Source organism: Zeus faber, assembly GCF_960531495.2.
Source record: "Zeus faber genome assembly, chromosome: 17".
In the NCBI taxonomy this organism is placed as follows: Eukaryota; Metazoa; Chordata; class Actinopteri; order Zeiformes; family Zeidae; genus Zeus; species Zeus faber.
This window is the reverse complement of record NC_137204.1, coordinates 13,678,462-13,700,015: the sequence shown is the minus strand read 5'-3', so window position 1 is coordinate 13,700,015 and position 21,554 is coordinate 13,678,462. Positions and strand designations below refer to the sequence as shown.

Sequence of the window (21,554 nt, the reverse complement as noted above, 5' to 3'; positions counted from 1 at the left end):
TTCCCTTTTTCTGTTGTGTGTGTGTGCACGCATGCGCACTCTCTCTCTCACACACGTGTGAGAGCGCACAATGGAAGTGTGATTTCACACTGCTGAGACAGGCTAAACTCAAAAGCAGCCGCACAACCCTTTGTGTGCTGCAAAATGTTTTTTTTTTTTTTGCATAACATAATGTCTGTTAAAAGTGTGACTATTGTGAATATGGTTGGAAGAGGAAATTGGAGCGTTGATCAAGTTGGATTATTCGCAGTTTCACACTTGAGTCGTTGTTTAATGTGTGTCTTTGCACACGCTCATTTCTTGTCGTCTCCAATGAATTGGAAAATGATCAACATCTGAATTGTTTGTCATCTTGAGGACAGTCATTACCGTATTGACCTGAAAATTGATTCCCAGAAATACGTCTAAAAAAGTGGGGTCATCTTATATTGGGGGTCTAGACTAAATGTCAATGCACGGTGGAATAATAAAAAATAAAACGCGTGCGTTAGGAGGAGCGTTTCAGTTTGTTTCCGCACAAATACCTTACAACTGTCAACGGCGACGCACGCGCCTCGTCTGATCCACTATTCCTGTCGTAGTTCGCTGGGAACTCATTTGCACTCGCCACAGTGGGACTGACTCGGTAGGACGGCAGCTAAGCTTGAGCATCTGGGCTTCAGGGTGGAACTTGCGCCGGTGAAATTTGGTTCCGCATCATTTTCATCAATCCTCCCACGTAGGCCACTGCGTATACTCCCTGTACGACCGCATGCTGCGTTATAGATATTTTCAAAGAAAGTAAATCTCGAGATTTGGTCTTCAAAAGTAATTTTCCAAAAATGAGGCTTGAAAAGGGGAGGTTGTCTTATAATCAGGGTCATCTTATATTCGGGTCAATACGTTAATAGCCTAGGAACTTTACAAAGATGTTAATGTATTTCCATCAGCTGTACATAGTGTTTAAGCAGAATATTCTCTATTAAAGTTGCTGGTGTATTACTAATTTATCTTTATCGGGAATTTATATTGGGTGAGTTGCCAAATTTGAATCAAACACAAAATACAAAGTGTTGGTTTCTCATGATTCAATTTCCAACATTTTTAGAGTTTACTGTCTGATAATAATAATAACAAAAAAATAAAAATAAAAATAATAATAATAATAATGGTATTTTTAGAGCTTATTCGCATTAGAGCTTATGCGTAATCACCGGGTGTCATGACATTTCACTGTATATATGTATGACCGTATGTATATGTATGTGACAAATAATCTCTTGAACTTAAACTTGATAATTATAATAATAATAATAATAATAATAATAAAAAAATAAAAAATAAAATAATAATAATAATAATAATAATAATAATAATAATAATAATAATAATAATGTAAAAATGAACTGTAAAGAATTTTGGACAGCATAGAAAGTGTTTTGGTCAAGTTACTGTATGTTAAGAATAGTAAACAGTCTATAAGTATATACATTAATCATGCTTAATTTGCTTTAGTTTGTCCTGGTGCTATAAATGCGTAATTGCTAGAAAACAGTTTCACTCTGAAGGTAAACTGTTATAGAATTAGAGGTTCCACTCTTCCAAGCGGCGACACAACACCACACACCAGAGCAGAGACACACTGAGAAAGCTTCTTTCTCAGCCGCAAACACAAGCGCCACAATTACAGTACAGCACACGACCACTAAAGCACTAAAGCCTAATCACTCTCATTTATTTTTTGTCGGTTTGATTTTGCGATGGTTTACTATTACCATTTAGCGGACATAACCCGACACAATGCAACATTTCAATTGAAGTAAAAAGAAAAACAGCGGCACACACTAATTTATTCGAAGGGTTGGCAGTCTACTGTTAGGGAATTACATTTTGGGATCACATTAAGGCCACAGCACTTTGACGGGAAGCTGGATGGAGCAGGGTTTTGTAGAGCAATACTGTCATGATTAAGCATCTACATGTGCATCGCTCTATATTAACATATATGTGTTACAAGCATGACTAGTTGCAGGGAAGCAGCGCTGTTTCTAATCGTTAATCATCTTGTTCCTACCTGTGGTGGTTTGAGGCCTGAACTCTGAGTGCTCTACCCCAGTGGATTCTATGTGAGAGAGGGTAAGTATAATGTTTAGCCGTGCGACCGCAGTCGGTCACTCGGTGCATTGACAACCTCAGCTGAATTATTACATAATCTTGTGACATGTGCCGGTCCGTCTGCACAGATGGACTCACTAACCGTCCCCTGACGACACCCTCATAAGCACTGCCACACACAAGCAGGCATGCAAAAAGGGGGCTATGTGCATTCACTCCCTCTCGTTTAAAACACACTCAAATGCATAGACATGTGTATGCAGCCCCCCCAAACACGCATACGCACACACACACACACACACACACACACACAAACACAAACACACACACGCACACGCACACGCGTGCACACACCCGCATACATAAAATAAAAAGTTCCTGGTTTTTCCACACACACAAACACATTTGCATGGAGTCAGATCATTTGAAACTTGAATTAATTCAGGTACAAAAAATAAATAAATAAACCTGACAATAACATTTAATGCCACCTGTCAGTCCAAGCATCCCCATCATCTATTACCAGGCGGTGATTTAACTACACGCTAATGAAGCCATTGTAATGCAGGCGCAGCGAGCGATTGCCAGAACACCTGATGGTGCTGAGCTGAGTGACAGCATGGATGCTATTAATGTGTCACATGGTTTTCCAGACATGATCCATTGTGCCAGTCGGAGGCCACGTCCATGTCTTTATCAGATGCAAGGATTTCAAGACAGCCTTTCAACAAGAGCGGACCCGGACAAGGTTTGAACCAAGGTGGATATGAGAATGGGCTTGTTTGTGCAAGTACAAGGCTGCATGGTCCTTTGTGGTGTTTAGTGTGGTGTTTTTTTGTGTAAGTGCTGTGTGTTTGTGAGAGTGTGTGTGTGTGTCTGTGTGTCTGTGTGTGTGTGCGTGTGTTTGGCCAAGTTTCCATCTGTTAAGCTGTTAGTCAGTAAGTGTGTGTGTGAGTGTGTGTGTGTGTGTGTGTGTGTGTGTGTGTGTGTGTGTGTGGTGTGTGTGTGTGTGTGAATGTGTGTGTGTGCGTGTGTGTGTGTTTGTGTGCTCGTCCGTCTGTATGTATTCGACTGGGCTGAAGGATGAGAATGTACTGTAATGTAAAATTCCCTTTTCCCAACTCGCCAATAGAGTATTTCAGGTTTTGGACGTTGGGATCGAGGATCAGCTGGATCGATGCAGAGCGAGGTTTGGGATTTTGCTTCTCTGACCACCCTTCCCCCTCGGCTACTGCCCATCTCTCCAGCCGGCCAATGGGCAAAGGGCTTTGTGGATCAGACTCTGCCACCAATGGATCACTAATCCCCATTTGAGCATGCTCAGCTCAGTGAACTTGGCTGGGGGAGGGAGATGATGAGGACTGTATTCTACAGGGAGAAAGCCCCTCCTCTGACCCCGTGATCGGGCAATAATCAGGTGTCCTTGAATAACGCCTCATACTCCATAAAACGTGCCCCATTATGAATGAAGGGGTCGACAAAATAACACACCCACCATCATAATCAAAACTTGAGATTTTGGGTGATTGTAATGCCCACGTGTACGCATCGCAATGTATCACGTATTTGCACAATCTTGCTAACTCTGTACTTGTAGTACGTCTCGAACTCCGAAGACATGGATATGAAGCCGCCTTAAGCTAGGGCCACATTATGCAATTATTTTCCAGTTGTAAACGACAACGAAAAGGTTGAGCACGGGAACGACTGACCGATTTACAGATTTTCAGCCCCTTCTGTGCCCACACATAACAACCCCGGTCTTTGAGGAGCACAAAATCTGAAGACGGAGAACAGACGGACCCCGTTGTGTGGTACTCGTGCACTCGCAAGAATGCATTTTCTTGTGAGATTCTCGCGACGGGCAAAATATCTCGCAATTGTTTTGACACCAAAACAAACATGGATGTCACAATGCATGAAAAAATAAATAAAAGAAAAAAACAAAACAGGAAGAAAAAAAAAACAACAACTCAGAAGACACCACAACACCGTTTAAGCCGTGGATAGAGAAGGGAGTTCTTCATCGTGCAGGTGCATCTTTGGTTTTTTCGTAAACACAATATTTTCATTGGCTGTTGAAAAGTACCCTTGCGTACCCTTGAATCGTGACCTGGCCGATTGGGCTCATATTGAGAGAGATTTGAGTCTTACACACACACACACACACACACACACACACACACACGCCGATGGCAGCTACTACCCTGGATCACCCTGGACTACCCTGTACTACCCCAGACAACCCTGTACCACCCTGTACTACTCTGGACAACCCGGTACTACCCTAGACTACCCTGGACCACCCTGGACTACCCTGCCATACCCTGGACTACCCTGTACTACACTGGACCACACAGTACTACCCCAGACTACCCTGGACCACCCCGGACAACCCTGTACTACCCTGTACTACCCCAGACTACCCTGAAAAATGCTCTGGCAGCTCATGATGCCAGAGAACTGTAATGTATGTATTGCCTTCATACCATCATATGTGTCTGTGATTCTGATACATATCTGTTTGTGTGTATGCAAAAACAAACACCGGGGACGGCCTCTATGAGCGTGGTACCTCAGATCCCCGGGAGGAAGAGGGGAGGATGAAGATGATTTATGGGTTTCGCTGAACTGTACCATATGCCAACCATAAATCTACACACACACACACACGACGTACAAAGGCCTGCATGTGCACAAACACACACACACAGACACACACACACACACACACACACACACACACACACACACAGACACACACAGAGAACAACACATATACAAAGACACGCTCACACTCTCAGGTATCAGCGAGATCTCTCAAATCAGGGTCAGGTCCAAGCTAAATAAGCCAACAAAGTCATGTGATAGACCTAAAAATACAGGCATATGAGTAAAACAAATCCTATGTACTAGTACCAGACAACAATTACAAATGTTGGCTTGAAATTGACTTTCATATTTTGTATCTTTGTCCCCCTCAGATGTTCTGTAAAGTCCAACATATTTTCCTGAGCTCGAAATGTTGCTCTGCCGAGCCTCTATTCGGTCCCCCTAAAACGCAGCCGCTCGGCGGATCGTTCCGGTTGATTCCTGATGCAAAGCACGACAAACAAAAGTGCTGTGCTGTTCAACAAAAGCTCTTAATGTGTTCCCTTAAAATACCAAAAAAAAAATATTAAAAAAACATTGTGACATTGCATTGGTCCCGAAATTCCAGCTCCTCCCACCTCCTAAGTGCCTTTCTGGTGGAACATGAGAGGTCCGCTGCCTGCCAAGATGGCAGGTTTAAATTTAGCACGAGGCTGAGCGGGTTTTGAAGACCACTTTACATTTTAGCTACTGACAGAATGTGTTCGTGTCCGTTCTGGGTTGCTTAAAGTCACTCAGTCAGAACAAATAATAGCTTGACGCCCACACTCTGAGCCTGGACAACCCAACATCTGACATTAATGTCACAGAGATATAGAGGCCGGGCATCAGCCGATGTACCGTACGTCCCCAGACGCCGGACCTCTTGCTGGATAAATTATGGACGACGTGCACAAAAGCACAAACACATGAGCACATTAACACAACAAACACCCGTATTCACGCGCGCACACATACGCTTATTTTTTGTCGTGGGAGCTGTGCATCGACACTTTATCCACCAACACCATTCATTATGACGATTCCACTCCAGCTTGGCACCTTGACGAGGGGTTTCGGTACGGCTCCATGGTAACGGCGGTCGACCCCTTCTGCTTCTGTGATGGTGGCGGCTCTTTTCCATTTCACTTCCACTCTCATTTTCTCTTTCACCTTCATCCTCACCTTCAGCATCCTCCTCGGCTTCGGGGACAATACATGGGGATACTTGTGGATTTAGTGGCTATAATGGCTGATCAGCATCAGGGGGTCAAGTGGGAATATTGCTTTATCTGCACTTGCCCAAACACGAAAAATAAACCACAGCTGTAATTTGTCTACAATTTCTCCCGCTATCCAGCAAGTGCAATTTAATTGCCTTTTGGGAGGCTTTTTTTTTTTCCACAAGCAACAGGCCAATTGTTCAGTCTTGCCATGCATGGGCACCGCACTGGGCCACGCGGAGGAGAACCGGGCGCTGTCAGGGTTGATGTTGCCACTTTGCCGATCGTTTCTGTCTAACAGCTCCAAGGCTGAGAGGCCCTCCACAGAGAGAATCCCTAATCAAATTCCCTTTTATTCCTGCCTCCCCAAGCTCCTCACCCAGAATCACGCTGCATTACAACACGCAAACACATTACCACATACTTCCCTCCATTCTCCCTCTCTCCCTCTCTCTCTCTCTCTGCAGCCGTCTTGAGTCTCCCCCTCGTTTTTCCCTTCCTTTGCTCTTCCCTTCACCACCCATCCCGAGCATTCACTACGAGTCCCTTTAATCCTGTCTTTCTTCCATCCATCTACGGAACTGTCTCGAGCCTTAAATGCGAAAGGCAGAGCTGTGGAAGAGTTCCTCGGATGCAGGTTAGTGTAGTGGTGATGAAAGGCCGCGGCGACAGAGGGGTGCGATTAATAATGGACCAGACCAGGACCAAAGCTGTAGTGGTAAAAACGGTGGAGGCTGGGTGGAGAGACGAGTGACTGAGGAGCTGAAGCGAGACAGCTGAACATCACCGGAGGGAGGCGGAGAGAGCGCATGCGTGGTAAAAAAAAAAAAAGGGTGGTGGGAATTCAACCTAACTTTGCAACTGAAAGAATGTACAAGAGATGGAGATGAGAGAAAATGGGGATGCCGCCTCTTTTGCTTTGTTTTGCGTGTTACTTACTCGAACCAGACGGGGAACCAGCAATAGCACCTGAAAGGGAATAACAAAAGGAAGAGGGGATTAATTCTTGTTTACTCAATTAGCCAAAATTAAGTATAAATGTATATGTAACACGTGTAAAGCATTTGCATTGTTACATATGTTGAAGGGGACCTATTATGAAAATGAAATGAAATGAAAAAATTTGGGTCTCCGAACGGCCTACGAACACACAAACTGTGAAATAAGACAACCCAGTCAGTTTATTGTGAGCTGTCTGTTTCAGAAGATGTCCTCAAGCGAGCCCTTCAGCTTTGTGTCTCAGTACTACATATCATTGAGACACATTAGAATTAGAACCACCCTCCCTCTGAGTAACTCCACCCACGGCTGCACAGCACCGGACCCGCAAGCATCCAAGCTAAGAGCTAAGCATGGGAAGGGCTCTGTTGGCTGCAGAGACCAGCACAAATCTTTTAAAAGAAAAAGGAATTAATACCAACTGTCTGTGACAAAACTTGAGATGAGGGAAATCAAAGTATTTTACTGTACTGTACTGGGCTGCGCCACACGATCCGCTCCGCGTTTCACCAAACGAAACTGCAGATGAATTATTTTATTTTCTGACCTTTCCGTAATTTAATGAAACAAAAAAGCCCAAAGCCTCGTTGTATCCCGCGGTGCTCTAAGCTCCACGCTGCTCCGGACACTGCGGTGAAAGTGGGAACAAATCTTTAAATGAGGCCTTGTAGATCTAATATGAGTGAAGATTCAGCAACTGGATTGTTTATTTCTTGCCTAAAATTTGTTCAGAAACAGATTCTAATGTACTGATGAGGTGAAATCAGTGAACATTGTGTAAATGTAAGCTATGTAAACTGTAAAGACAGCGAAACCCAAAAGCAATGCTCAAACCCCATTGACTCACAGAATCAAGAACTTGTGCTCAAGCCCCATTGGCTCACATGACTAAGGGCCTTGGGTGGGAGGCTCCTCCCACTGAAACAGCCAATTTTCAGACAGGGTGGATTGGACGCATGTTAGAATGGCTCGAATGCATAATCTGAGCGGTATTTTCAGTTTAAAAACATGTTTTGGGGACCTCAGAGACCATACATATATTAACTTGGTGAAAAGGAGCATAATAGGTCCACTTTAACATTTGCAAAATTGGCTTTAGATACATAAGGATTTGTTGTTGGTTGAGACTGAGTGAGAAAACAATTCGATATTACATGAAAAACCTCTGGAACCCATGATTCTTAGTGTTAGTAATTATGTCTATGGTTTCAGCTTGTTATGCTGTTGTTATGTGCAAATGCAATTCTTATTTGTTGTGCATTTCTCTAAAGTTTACTGGAGTTATTGCCATTATACCATTAAAAATGCCATAATGTAAAATAATAATAATAATAATAATAATAATAATAATAATAATAATAATAATAATAATTATGGATTTCTTATATTGGTTATATATTATTATTATTATTATTATTATTATTATTATTATTATTATTATTATTATTATTATTATTATTATTATTATTGGAACTAAGTTTAGAATTAGTTCTTAATCCAGACTCTTGTCATGCATGGTGTCCCAGTGGTGGAAGGAGCTCCCCGGCTTGTTACTCTCTGCAGAGACTCCTAAACCTTCAAGAAACAACCGAAGACCCTGCTCTTTCAGGAACACCTGGATACCCGATCCTATCTTAGCCATGACTAACTATTGTTGTTTCTGACGATGTTGACTAGCTTTAAGTTGTTGTATTGACAATACACCAACAACACATGAGTTGTTGATGTTGTCCAGCTGCTAAGTTGTTATTTGACATAATGAAATATGAAATATTAATGAACATGAAAAAAACACTTTTTTATACTGATTATTTACAGCATCTTGCACGTGTATCTGGTTGAATTTAGAAGCAGGAGATCATGCACCTAAGTTTGGTGTTGCTCCCATTTGGACAAAAGCCTCTGCTAAAATGTAAATGCAAATTTAAGCTGAACTAGGTCTCGGTGCTGAAGTTTAGGGTGACAGGATGATGTGGAAGGTTGTCAATGCTTCAGCAAAGAAACATTTTTCTCCGCAGTATTCGTGTGTGTGTGAGTGGGTGAGTGTGTGTCTGTATGAGTGAGAGTGTTTGTGTCAGTGTGTGAGATAATTTCGGTATATCTTTTCTTTTATTTTTTTGTCCATGGAAAAAAAAAATCCGGGGAGGGGCTGCCCTAGTTTATTATTTTATCATCACTAGCGAGCTGGCGATATTCTCCAAGAGGATTTCCCCCTCTACACCGCTCGGCTCTGATCTGCTCTGGATTGTTGGCGGGGGAAGACTACTGACAGAATTCAGCCTTTCATGCAATACTGTCATCCATTCACTTTGCTTTCTGAATCACCTGACTGACCCCGGTTTCCATTTCGGACGAAAGGAGAAACAAGAATCAAGGCAGCAATAGTACCAGACTATGACAACCTCCCTTCTGCGTTTACTTATTTACTGTATTTACTTTCCTTAGTACTCTATCAAGGAGAACTTCAGATTTTTTTTATCTGACATTACATGACATGACACAAACCAATTTCACACTATGTTATGTTTTAACACAGTTCCATGCTTGTAGTTTAAAGATTGAGGCTTGAATCTGAATATCACAACACCTTGTATGTTGCAAGATTTCATGTCCAAAGGTATTTATTCCACGTGCATCGGTAATTAATTTAGCCTGCAGGATTATCGCCAGTGTTATCTCAAGTGCATGAACAATAAACTCGTCCATCGGGGATTCAAAAGATTGAGGGGTTCAGGAATCAGGAATCAATCGAGAATGTCAAATCTCGCATGGTCCCAGGGAGCAATTAAGCCCAACGATAAAACTCTATAAGAAACACAGGAGATCAACAAAAACAAAACATTTTCCTGAACCTGGCTTGAGCTTTAAGAACAAAAAAAGCAAACAAAAAAAAAAAAAAACACATTAGAACGTACAGGTGTTGGGGGATCCATTGGGTATGGGTAGGTAGGAACCAGCCTTCCAGGACTTGGCTTTGAATCCCTTCCGGCAGCGCTGGCAGTCCTGGCCTGTGGTGTTGTGCTCACACTGGCACTGCAGGTTCCCGTCCTGGAGTCGGCATTGGGAGGCGTGAAGATTGCACTTGCACCTGAGCAGAGGGAGGAATGGACAGATGATGTACGTGTGCCTGTGTGTGTACGTGTGCCTGTGTGTGTGTGTGTGTGTGTGTGTGGCATGTAGTCACGGTAACCAAGTGTACGTCCACCATTGAAGAGCGGAGCTATCACCCTCTAACCGCCGTCATTAATGGAGCTGGACGGGGGAAGAAGTGATGGTGTGTGAGTGTTTGTGCATAAATGTGTGTTTCCTGACATAGTGAAAGGCTGGTCACCTCCGAAGAAGACGCACCCCTGGAGAGTTAAATGACAAGGACACGCAAGGGGAGAATTTGTATAATTTAGGAAATGTGTTGAGAACGTGCTCTCGCTCATTGAGAAGATTTGATTCAATTTAAAGCAGAATATACAAAATAACGTCCAAAGGTGCATTGTGTGTGTGTCTACGTACTCAATGCAACTGACCCAGGCAAGCAGCAGTGACTAGATTATACATCCATGTGGTCGCCAGTACGTAGAATGTGCAGACCAGAGCTGAGGGCCAATTCTAAATATTCTCCTTCCACAATTTTACATTGTATTTCAAATCACTGATCATTCACTATTGAAAAATTTCAGTGCACTTTCTCAACATTAAACCAATGTTATAAACATAATTCACCTAATAAGTGAAGTGAATTATATTCATAAATACTGGTCAGCAGCGATGTTAACGTAAAACACAACTGATTTAATTTGTACAGTATAACACACATGCAAACAGAGGAAAAAATGGAGCAAACTCATTTCAATGGTGAAGTTTAAGGGGCAGAGAGAATTTATGGGGTGTAATTTAAGGGGCAGAGTGAAGATAAATGTATTGATATAATACAGTATATACATACTGTGTATATATATATATATATATATATATATATATATATATATATATATATATACTTTTTGCAATTTTTATTATTCTTATTTATTTCTTATTATCTTTATTTTTTTATTATATTTTATTTTGTTATTATTTTATTTTACATGTTTTCAGACTGTTAAGCTTTTTTAATGCTAACCTGTGCTGTAGCTTCGTTGGAGTCCACAGTGCAATTTTTGATAATTTGCAAGATAACAATCTACAAAGGATACTGCAGGGATGGAAAAGGGTAAAAATAAAAATATTTGTGAGGAAACTAACCAACATGTACAGTATTTGCATTGGAAATTATGCATGTGCATGTGAGTGTGTGTGTGTTTGTGCGTGTGTGTGTGTATGTGTGCGTGTGTGTTTGCATGCGTGCGTGTGTGTGTGTGTGTGTGTGTGTGTGTGTGTGTGTGGACGTTCAGTCAGTCAGCAGTGACCCAGGTGACCCCAGTGGTCTGATCCAGCACCAGAAGTTATGATGGAAAGGAAATGAGCATCTCTGGGATACTCGGCGTCGGCGACTTTAAATTATGGCCTTTTCCAGATGAGCGACTGGGCTCCAATCCAGTTTGTTCCACTGGAGTGAACAGCAATCCGTCTGCATCAAATATTCAAAGAATGGCCCTGTACGTCACCAAAATGACTACTTCAATCTTCGTCCGCCCCCCACCCATCACCTCTGGATTCTCACTCTTTTTTGGGGGGGGTGGTTTGTTACTAATGACCTCGATACTGGATTCAAAAAGTCAGCTTTATATAAAAGACAGTGACGTCCATGTGTCAACTCAGGATGGGCATTTTATTTTTTTTTGTGGTGGACAACGAACAAGAATTCAGTCGATTAGTCGATTTATCATTAGCCGTGTCATCACCCCCGCCCCAACATATACACCATTGACCACACGTAACTACTGGGGATGCAGTGGTACACGTACACAGTTTAATACTTTGGAACCGTGGCGAGACAGCTTTGTCCCACGCGCTCCCCTTTGTCCTCAACTTGGTTAAAACAACACCACACTTCACTGCGTCTCGCGCGCCATCATTATCTCAGTTACAAGCCCTTTCTTCGAGGTCAACCTACAGGTAGTTTCTGTCCCTCCACTCCAGCCACCTGGCTGTCCGCTGCCGTTATAACGCGATGCATGAGCTTCGCTTAATAAAGTCCGGAAAGAAATGTTGTGTAAAAGGAAAGATCTATGGCCGACGTCTACGCCCGAGTCGACTAATCGATTTGTCGACTAATCATGCCCATCCCCAGTGTGAGCCTGTAAAGTCATTCGCAGAGCGCTGAGTGATGTTCCGGCTCCTCCTCTCTCTGATCGGCCCGCTGACAGGACGTGGCTCCCTCCACCGACAAGGCCTTGTTTCCTGGAAGGACGCGAGCTGTCCACTTAGCCAAGAAGGAAATTGAAACATCTTTTTCATGGGAAGGCCTGAACGTGTGTTAAACGAGACAGGTGTGTGTGGGTGTGGGTGTGCGCCTGTGTGTGTGTGTGTGTGTGTGTGTGTGTGTGTGTGTGTGTGTCTGAGCACGACTTTGATTCAGATGTATTTGTCGGGGGGAAGACGGTGACAGACAACGGATCAGAAAAGAAGAATAAGAGGCAGTGTGACTAATGCTACTGTTCAGTGACTGACAGTGAGGAACATATCACCGCTTCTCATCTCTTTCATCCTACCCCATAAATCACGTCTGTAAAGTGGATACGGAGCTGACTACAGGATCTAACTTGTAGTTTAAAATCAATACGCAAGAGCAAAGTGATTTTCTAGGTGTGCTGCGATGCAGTGTGTGTTTGGCTGGGCTTAATGGGCCGCATTCTAGAGGAGGAAATGGCCTTCCCCAAGTCAATTAGAGCTGCGTTATCAGCCAGACGTACACAGCCTGACATTAGGGCTGTGTGAGGAGGAGGCTCTGGATCAATCAGTTTAACAAGGCATAATAATACCTCCATCCACTATCTGCCACTGTTTTTTGTCTGTTAAGTTCATTTTAAGAAGGGATAAAAATGTGTTTATATATATATATATATATATATATATATATATATATAATATTATATTAAAAAATAAAGACAATAAGAAATAAATAAGAAGAATAAAAATTGCAAAAAGTATATATACTGTATATACTGTGTATATATATATATATATATATACAGTATATACATACTACTGTACACTATAAACTACTGACAAGTGAAGTTGATGTGTTGGAAGCAGGAAAAATGGACAAGCATAAGGATCTGAGCCACTTTGACAAGGACCAAATAGTGATGGCTAGATGACTGGGTCAGAGCATCTCCAAAACGACAGGTCTCGTGGAGTGTTCCCAGTATGCAGTGGTTAGCACCTACCAAAAGTGGTCCAAGGAAGGACAACCGGTGATCCGGCGACAGGGTCATGGGCGCCCATGGGCTCATTGATGCGCGTGGGGAGTGAAGTCCAGCCCGTCTGGTCCGATCCCACAGAAGAGCTACTTCAGCACAAATTGCTGAAGAAGTTAGTGCTGCTATGATAGAAAGGTGTCAGAACACACAGTGCATCACAGCTTGCTGCGTATGGGGCTGCGTAGCTGCAGACCAGTCAGAGTGCCCATGCTGACCCCTGTCCACCGCCGAAAGAAATCAAAAGAAACTTATACTCCTTTCCCGGTGCACCAGAAACCCAGTAACACCTGCAAACATCCAGCATTTGTCACCAGTGGGAAAGGTAAAATTCCAGGTCTCAGTCCCGGGTCAAATGACCCAGCAATAGAACTGGGTTTTTATCGGCTCCGCCTCCGATCGGCTCTGATGTGGACAGGACACCCGGGTCGACCCACTCATTTTGGCCTCTTTACCTGCGCGATGCGACGCGCGTTGAAGTTCCGGACGCTGGCGCATAAATAGACAGGAATATCCGTGTATCATTCCATCATTTAATATCCTATTTAGAATCCAAAATCAAAAGTCAGAAGTTACTGACTTTGTCCTGCATGGAGGGACCGTGAAATGTTGTGAGTGTGGGGATCGCAAGGCGGAGGACCCCCCCGGCGCTCCCCACCGGGCTCCGAGCCGCTCCAGCACCGCCCCAAGCGGAGTATCCGTGTGCGGGTGTGCACCAGTAGCATGAGCATGTGCAGTAGAAGCACCATGCTGCTTCTACTGTTGTGTTGGGTCGTTCATGCACCATCCCATTCTTCTGAACGGCTCAAAATACTTTTATTTTCAAGTTTTACAGTTCCATGTTTATGTTGTTTGTTCAAGTTATTCTCTCCTCTACTGTTTTGTTGCCAATCACGCCGGCGCCGTGACACGCCCCTTTTCCGACACGTTCATGACGTCGAGCGTTACGCACCAGAAAAAAACGTAATTTCTCTTGGCAATGGGAAGGTGTCAATCGTCTATTTTTAGCGAGCTAATTTTGGTGTGAAAACGGTATTAGAGGACGTAACGGATCTGCTGCTAACGTCTTGGTGCCAGATACAACAGGACACCTTCAGAGGTCTTGTGGAGTCCATGCCTCGATGAATCAGAGCTGTTTTGGCGCCATGAGGGCATGAGGTTATTATTATTATTGTTATTTTTCTCATTATCATAGTACTGCATACTACTGTACATCGACTAAAACTACAGTACAAATACTAGTACTACAACTATTACAACTGCTACTACTACCACTGCTACTACTCCTACTACTAATACTTCTATTTATGATAATAATAATAATAATAATAATAATAATAATAATAATAATAATAATAATAATAATAATAATAATAATAATAATGATATGAATGAATAATGATAATAAAATATAAATGTAAAATGTTTTATATTGCACTGTGAATCATTAATAAAATGTTTTCATTATTATTATTATTATTATTATTATTATAATCATCATAATAATTATAGTTATTTTCTCATTATTGTTTATGATTATTACTAATCTTACAACACATATGGGTCAGATTTTGCATGCTCAACTTTGCGGACACTGCATCCCCTTGACCTGATTTTGTGACATCCCCTCTGCACAGCGCAGCACAGAGCGACCAGAGCACCTTCAGCTTTGCACTCTTTCCGCATGACTGATGTGACACTCAAGACTTTTCAACTGCCAGCACACTCTCTCGTTTTGTCTCTCTCTCGCTGTCTCTCAGTCTCTCCCTCCCTCTCTCTCCCTCTCCCTCTCTCTCTCTCTCTCTCTCTCTCTCTCTCTCTCTCTCCCCCTCTCTCTTGGATGACAGCTTGCACTGGGATTCCTCCCGTTCCCTCTCTTCGGGTCCCTGTACACACAAATAATACATGGGCACAATCATATGTTAATGTGCAAGATGTCTGCCTTCACTGCAAAGTCATCAAAGTGGGAGTAGCAGCAGCTCTTAGCTGAAGAAAGTTAAGACGGGACAGCTGGATCCATCACAGCCCTGTCTATTTACTTAGTGTGTTTGTGTGTGTGTGCGTGTATATGTGTGTAGCGTAGTGTGTGTCTGTGTGTGTTGTGGGGGTCACAGTGAAAACTGCAAGGGGCCAAGGGAAAGAGATGCTAGACGATCCAGGTAGACGGGGAATGAGTGACGCAAATGCATTCCGTCCTCCATTAGTAACTCATAACAAAGGCCGATGCATTGATTAGTTGATCTAATCACTGGTCAATCTATATACATGTAATTTATGTTTACACTGTGTTTACTCGTGCGCCCCACCAATTATCTTGCCATTTATCGAATAGATACAATATGAGTCGACCTCTCTGTCTTCATATCTGTCTTAGCCCGTGCAGCCGTCTGGCTCGGTGTCTCTCTCCTTGTCCACTCTTCGCGGTCTGTCCCTGCAAAGTAGACGCGGCCGAATGTACTTAATGATACGAGGGATGCCTTTTTTTAGACGGCAGAAGAGCGGCAATTAGGAGAATAAATAAAGAGTAAGATAAACAAACATCAAGGGGAGTCATGCGGCGGCAGAGACTGAGAAAGCAGCTGGAAGCGGCAGTTAATGGGACTTTATCTATCTGTCTTTGCACTCGACGCGTCTTTCTCTTCCCTCTCCGGGGACACAACTATCACTCCCTCTCCCTTACATTGCGTTTGAGCCCTTCACCCACTATAGCTTTTCCCTTGCAGCGGAAAAAAAAAATCCCCCTTTCCGTTCCACTCTTCGTCAATATTTTTTCCGCATCAAAACCTGACCCCTAAATGTCCCATCGCTCCGGTCCGTCTTTCTCACCGTCTTTACTCGCTCATCTGATTACCCCGTTCTTACACCCCAGCCCAGTGTCTTGTGCCATCCCATGATGCACCAGCGCTCCCTCAAAAAGCGCACGGGGGTAAATTGGGCTTGGCGGGATGGCCGCGAGAGGCGAGGGAGGCGGACGCGGAGGGTTCACCAGTTGGAGCGGCGAATAGGGGGCGGTTGTCATGAAGCGCCGATGACACGCCTGCCTCTCTCCGGCTCCGAGGATACGATTGGGTGGAGCGGGAGGAGGAGGAGGAGGACGGTCCGCATTGACCGTGCAACCTGCGACGGCAGTCCACAGGAGATCTCCCTCCTGCGCGCCCTCTTCGATCAGCCGTCACCGAGAAGCTCCACGCGGCACCTGCAAAAACTCTCTCTCTCTCTCTCTCTCTCTCTTCCTCGACGCCGGTTTCCTTCCAGAATGTGTGTCACACGGAGAACAATGCACAACTCGCCGGGTAATACGGGATATTCATTTATTTTTCATACGGAATCGGGTGTGATTTGCGGCAAAGACGTAGGTTGCCATCAGATTGCACCACACAGACAAGCATCCATAGTTGACCGCCATTCCCTCTCCATATCCATCGTGGGCCCCAAAGCTTCCCCAAGCCTGCTCGCTCCCTTCATTATTATGAATGCGAGAGAACAACCCAACCCACCGCCGCGCTTTGCGGCGAAGGGCAAAGCTTTTCCCGAGCCCTACGCGCGCCCCCCCCCCCTTGCGAAGCCCCTGTGCCGCGAGTGACCTGGCGAGGGGCGTGAGCCGCTCGGAGCCGGACCATTGATCAGCTGCACGCCTTATTGGCTTATCCTGAAGACTTAATCGCCGCGTCCCCTCCCACGTCCTCCCACAGTTTGCCTCGTAAATTCAGAGCGGCTAATTGGACATGACTGCGTTTATGTTCCGGCTTCATAAATTTCTTTCTCTGAAGGGAGAGGATCGATTTTCCTGGAGAGCAGCCTCCCAGAGTGGGTGAGAGTACAGTGTGAGTGTCTTCAAATGCCCCCCACCCCCCACGCCCCCCTCCCCTCCCCTCTTTCCCTCTCTCTCCACATCACTGAACTTCACCTTTTTCCTACCTTCTTTCCTTTTTTTTTTTTCTCTCTCCGATCCTCTCGCATCCTCTTTCTCTTTCATGCAGACACAGGCTCGCCCCCAGGCTAAACAGGGAATCGATAGCCGAACTGCCCCTCAATGATCTGATAGCATGAAGTTACAGGGTGCGCCAATTCATAACGGCAACGGCATCATCAGGAATAGGGTACAGCTGGACTGATGAAAACCAGCCATTCCACCCAAACGCACAAAACGCCGTGGCTCGGAAGGGAAAAAAAAAACCATGAGAGGTCTTTGACCTGCTTTTCCTGTCTCACTTTTGCAATGTTTTGGCGTATTCCGGAAGCTGTCTAAAAAGCGAAAAACACACATTTAAGGGAGTATGGGACGTGGCCTGGGGGACTGCGTGCTTGGGGCTGAGCCTCCAGTTCTCCTGAAGAGTGTCAACGTCGAGCAGGGGGCCGACGAACGTCCTCAGGGTTGGGGAAAAAAGGGCGAGTGTCCAGGCACAGAACGTCTTCAATTATTCAAAACAATGGGATGACCTTGATTTGCCTTTGTGGGCTGGATGAAAAAGTGTGTCTTCCAGCATGTTGGTGACATTACAATGGGAGTGACGGGGGAGGGAAAATAAGAGGGAGGGGTGAATGCACGGAGAGGAAGTGGGAGAGAGAGAGAGAGAGAGAGAGAGAGAGAGAGAGAGAGAGAGAGAGAGAGAGGAAGAGATAGGGAGTGTGTGGGTGTGCCTGAGTTTACCTGAGTAAATAATTTACACGGGATACGGTAAATGGCTATTGCGTGCAAGAGCACAGCTCGCGCTGAGCCCTGAGAGCGGCTTGCTGACTGGGTAGGTTGAGCTGAGGAGAGAGGCCTGCATTTGGCTATAAAGTACTGAAGTATAAATGCAAACGGCCAAATAGCTAAATAATAGAACTTAACAGGCAGGTTTCCACTCCATATATTATATATCTGTGTATGGGTGTGTGTGTGTGTGTGTGTGTGTTAATGTGCGAGTTGTTTGAGAATTAGAGAGAGAGAGAGGGAGGGTTCTATCTTGGGAAGTTTGGATCACATGGTCATACTGTAATATTCATGATATTGCAGGAAAGTGGGCGCCGTCCTTCTTTGATGCCTCTGCATCTTGTGCCGCTTTTTTTAACTGCCGGTGCCGCCGTGCGTCTCCATATTGCGGACGCCGCGCTCGTGCCCTCTGCGAGGTCTTTGCCGCTGCTTCGTATGTTTTAATGAACAGCGGGAAGAGGGGACACCGGCCGCGGGTGGGAGGAAGGCGCGCGGAGACAGGAAATCGGGAGGGCTAGCGTCAGCTAAGCCACCGTCTCTTGGCTTCAGATGTGTGGATAGCCACAAAGGTGGAGAAAAGACGGGAGGGAGGGGGGGGGGGATTAAAGCAGGAAAATGTGATGAGACAACAGAAACACCAGGATGGCAGAGGTTTGATGGAGGGGGGGCGTTCCTGTTGTCTGGTCCCCTACAGAGCCCCCAGGGTGGCATTATCAACTCACTGGAGTTGTGCGTCTGCATGTGTGAATATGCGGATATGTTTGTTTGTGTGTGTGTGTGTGTGTGTGTGTGTGTGTGTGTGTGTGTGTGTGTGTGTGTGCCTGCGTGTGCGACTTGGCTCGGACTCGAGATTTTGGGAACAGGCTTTAAAACCCAGCGTGTCGCCGCCGACAACGCGCCGCTTCTCCTTGTCGTTTACTTCCCGGTGAAATCACGTGCGCCATTTAATTTTATTGGGTAGTCCTCGCTTTTGGCAAAGCACATCACAACGGCTTCGATGTCACAGCGGGCGATGTCCCACTCAGCCCATCAGAAGCTTGATCACTATCCACCACAGTCTACCAATCAGAGGAGAGATTCTTGCACGGATCCAATCGGCTTCAAGCTTTTGGATTGTGTTGAGTTTTCAAGTAATAATCGTTGTCATGCGCACTCGGCCTGTACTGTAAGTCGATGTAACAAGGTACAAGACAATAATGAACTTAAAAAGTAAAGCCTCTGCTGTGTTTTTCCCATGTATTATAATGTGATTTCAAGCTTCATACCGTACACTCCTCATCGATACATTAATTTGAATAACTCATCAACACTGATATGCTAATAGACAAATGTGTGATGAGTGATGCATGCAGTGAATTCCCTAGAAATAGCTCTGTAGAGATCTAAGAACACCTGGCGCGCAGCAGACAGAAGGCTCGCATTATTCCACCAGAAGAGACTTGAGACTTGACTCAGACTTGTGACCAAGGACTTGATATGACTGGAAATTCACGCTCAAAGATCTGAGACTTGACTCCCAAGACAGAACTTGTGAGCGTCTCGGGCGGGTCGCTGCATGCTGTCTATACCTGCATTTAAGCTTGAACGCTCGGGACCGGGAGCGAGTATTACGCTAGTATTTTGTCCGCGGATTCACTTTTAGATGCAATTTTAACGTGGGTGCAACAGCTCCAATGCTGATTTGTAAAAACAGTGGAAAAACGTGTACAAACATTACACATTAACCAGTCTAAAAATGCTCTCCTACACAGACTTCTTAAAGCAACACTATGCAACTTTTTTTTACCTTTATACCTCCAAGATCGTTTCGATGTTAGGCTGACTTGTAAGATGGAGAATGGAACCTCTTTCATTTCCACCCTCCCCCCTCGAACGCCTGTTCTTGCACTATGTAAGTTCACAGCAATTACAGTTTTTTTGCATGTTAAAAAAAAAAAAAAAAAAAAAAGGGGGGATAAATTATAAACTTGCCGGTCAAAATGTCCAGTAATAATGCTGGTACAAAACGTTCACCTCCCCGACGGGCCGGATGAGACGGGCCAGTGGTGCGCCCTCACTTTCATTGCGCCACGGGGTTTGTTTCACCCTCTGAGTCGCGGGGGTGAGCCGATCTGGCCAGGCCGAGCACATCTGGTACCTATACCTGTAGCAACGGAGCCGTGGACTGAGTGCTCGCTTAAGCGCCGAGGGCCGTGCGAGGGGCGCTGTAACCTAGGTGTACATTGTATCTGCGTTTGTAAAATTCGTAGACTGTTATCGAAACGTGACCGATAAGGTTCAAATCTGTCTAGTAAAATAGATTCTTTACCGACATTGGTATAAAAGTGCAATTGCACGCAGACACTGTAGGGGCGCAAATAGCAAAAGTGCTGCTTTAAGACCAACACAGTCGATTAACCAGCTTCCATTCTCTCCTTTCGTCTCAATCAAAGCAATGAACTAGTGGACACGAAGCCACTTGAGGTGCACGTGCGTACGCACAGAAACATATTGTCCGGACAGCACGCGCGCGCGTGTGCCCTCCTGCATCCCCTGTTTGTATATTAGCGTATAAATCCAGCGAGACGGTAGCAGGGAGCCCGCCTGGGGAAGTGGAGCTGAGCTGGGATCAGCCAGAGGACAAGGGTTAATATAATTATCCAGCTAAAACCTTGAGACTGAGAGAACATCATTAGTCATAGCGAGAAGAGAGAGCTACCCCAGCCCTAGGCCAGTGGAGGAGAGGAGAGGAGGTGAGGAGGGAAGGGGAGGGAAAGGAAGGGGAGGGGTGGGGGAGAGAGGGAAGGAGAGCTTCAAAACACAGTTTTGCAAGACAATTAGTGCAAGGACTAAAACTTTGGTGGTGGTGGGGGTCTGGCGGAAAAAATAATACACTATTAGAACATTGTTCACGGGCGCCCTGAGCTGCAGGAGTGCGTTCGCCGCTCATTCAGTAATTACATTTTGCCTAACAATCTCATTTAAGAATGACCAAATAACCCCTAAAACGGCGCTCAGAAGAACGAGAACGTGGATTTGTAACCGATTCCGGCGTGTAATTACCGCGTACGTAGCCCGGGTTCGCCTTCCTGGCGAGCGACTTGTTTGCCGTATCTGTCTCGTACCCGTCTACCTGCAAGCGGCAACAGCGACCGTTCCGCCGCGGGAAAAAAGCTGCCGGGCCTGTGTTTCGAATGCACCAAGTCTGTAATAATATTATGCTAATTAATCTGGCTGACGGAGAACAAACCGTCTTTCCAAGGACACCCTCCCTCCACCTCATGTTCTCCCACTTTCAATTCCCAGCATGCTTTTCAGCTTAAAAGCACGTTGGCGGTATCAAGAGATTCCCTTCTCACCAGATGCTGGGTGAGGCCCGACGCAGTGCACAACTGAGTGGTTTTTTTTTTTTATCGTATTTGTGATACTAAGATGATATTTATGGGTTGAGGATGAGAAGTAGGGCAGTAAAAAAAAAAAAAAAAAAAAAAAAAAAAAGGAGAAGGGAAATTTCTTTGAAAAATTAAGATCAGAAAAAAGAAAGTGCATCTGCGAAACAAGAATAGAGGAATAAAAGGG

At 44.8% G+C, this 21,554-nt stretch overlaps 1 protein-coding gene across 1 annotated transcript in view; it reads right to left on the bottom strand.

Moving 5' to 3' along the window:
• Window positions 1-21,554, bottom strand: part of ntng2b (netrin g2b) — a gene marked incomplete at its 5' end in the record, with an annotated part of 52,234 nt that overhangs the window by 10,511 nt on the left and 20,169 nt on the right. Inside the window, 2 exons of the mRNA XM_080018210.1 lie at window positions 6,888-6,917; window positions 9,863-10,035. Coding sequence (XP_079874336.1) covers window positions 6,888-6,917; window positions 9,863-10,035 — 203 coding nt within the window. The remainder of the gene's footprint in view (window positions 1-6,887; window positions 6,918-9,862; window positions 10,036-21,554) is intronic.